The 1,899-nt window shown below is 43.2% G+C and overlaps 1 protein-coding gene across 1 annotated transcript in view; it reads right to left on the bottom strand.

The window, feature by feature from the left end:
• Positions 1-953: 953 nt before the first annotated feature.
• The window catches only part of PRSS35 (protease, serine, 35), a 1,345-nt gene continuing 399 nt past the window's right edge, over positions 954-1,899 (bottom strand). Inside the window, 1 exon segment of the mRNA XM_008940365.1 lies at positions 954-1,899. This exon segment is cut by the window's right edge and continues 19 nt beyond it. Coding sequence (XP_008938613.1) covers positions 1,043-1,899 — 857 coding nt within the window. The 3' untranslated portion in view covers positions 954-1,042.

The raw sequence follows: 1,899 nt of genomic DNA on the forward strand, positions 1-1,899 counted from the left end.
CTAAAATGCTGCTTTCCAGCTCCCAGTCTAACACTTACTATCCTATCTATGAAGCTGAACTCATATAAAAGTAATTTATAAAACCTGCAAAAATGGTTAGCACCCAAAAAAAAAAAAAAAAAAAAAAGTATCATCTGTGAAGATCTAAATGATTGTCAGATAGCCACTTCAGAGGTCAGTGACTTCTCCCAATGGTAAAGCTAAACATTTGACAAGAAATTAAACCTACAGCTCGTGGAATACTAATTGGAATGCAAATGCATGTGCTTAAGATTTCCATAGCTTCTCAAAGAAGACTTAAAAGCATTAAATTATGTCCTAATCTTTCTTCTTCCAACCATGGAAACTTCTACGTTCATTAATTTCTTTTTGCTGTTTTTTTTCTGAGCAGTGAAATGAAACTTGTCTTTAAGTTCTAATCCTCAGCTAGAGAAATTTGAGATTTCCATGGAAGTGTTCCTGCAGCAACCAGAAGAGGAAGTTTTCCAAACTAACAAGCATGAATTAGACTGCTGCTTCTCAACATGGAGCTGTGGTCTTTAGAGAATGCCAAAATAATGTCTTGGTCTCATGCAGTTCTCTGGATCATTCTGCATATACATTAATGTGCTGTATGCACAGCTTGCATTTTGGGAATTGGAACAGAACCCTGAGAAAAGCAAATCCACTGGAAAATTAGATATTGTTTGATAATACCAGTTCGAGTTGTTTCAATCCTTCCCTTGGAAAAAAGAATGACAAATAGGTGTAGTAGGTTGTTTTTTTTTTTTTCTGATGTGAATGACTTGAATTTGTCACAATTGCAAATATATAAATTGGGACTTTAAGGGCATCTCCAGGGTTGATTAAAACTAGAAACATCCTCTTTGACTATTCCACCCATCCCCCAGCAATTCATCATTCCTCAAGTCACCATAACATTACTTGTGAGCTTTTTTGTTCAAAAACATGCTGACATGGGGTGATGTTCTTCCAGTAACTGCTGCAGCAGAGTTTCCCTCTATGGTACTGTGGGTGCTAAGCGAGTCAGGTTCAGCTCTCTTCAGCCTTGTGTGCAATTCTCATCATTCCCATGCATCCAGAAGCAAATCTGGGCATATTTGAGAGGAGTAATTCTCACGGCTACATTGTAATCCTGCTGTTCACCATTGACATCCACCCACTGGTGGCCTGAGTAGACAGCGATGATCTTGCGTTTCCACTTCTTCTTGTTCGGCTCCTTCAGGCGGAGGTAGACGCCAGAGCCAGTGGAGCCAGGCTCAGCATCGCAGTACTGGTAAAACAGGTCATTGGACTCATCAGAAATGCTACAAAATCTATAGACCAGCTGCCCCGAGCGATCATTGTCAAAACCTGAGAAGTGGATCATGCTCCCAGGCATCATTTTGATTGTTGGGCTAATTCCCAGCTCCATGTATTTCCTTTTGTGGGGACGCTTGAGCTCAAGAACAGCATAGTCGTAATCCAGGGCAATATCCCCAGAGACGCCCTTAAACCAACCTTTTGGGATGTGGGTACTCTTCACCCTGGTCCACTGGAAGGAGGGCACACCATCTGAGGTTCCCTGCTTCCTCCTAGATCTCCTCTGCTTTCTCCCACCACCTTTGGATTGTCGCCTTAGTTCTGGGACAACTTCAGAATCCTCTTCGGCCTCAGCAACTTCTCTCCTACTTCTTTTAGCACCTTTGCGTCTCCGGCCGTCCCCTCTGGATTTTGACTTCATCAGGCCCACCCTCAGTCTTTTGCTGCCCTTCACGTAATCTTTGCCATTGTGCAGACAGTGGGCAGCCGTTAGCACGTGCTTGGGGGAAATGAGGATGCCACTGCAGCCGGTGGAGACCTTCACAGCTGTATTGAACGGGAAGTTGGTCATGAACCGCTTGTCATAGATGCTGAACC

This window comes from Merops nubicus, unplaced genomic scaffold (genome assembly GCF_000691845.1).
Source record: "Merops nubicus isolate BGI_N331 unplaced genomic scaffold, ASM69184v1 scaffold4555, whole genome shotgun sequence".
NCBI lineage: Eukaryota > Metazoa > Chordata > Aves > Coraciiformes > Meropidae > Merops > Merops nubicus.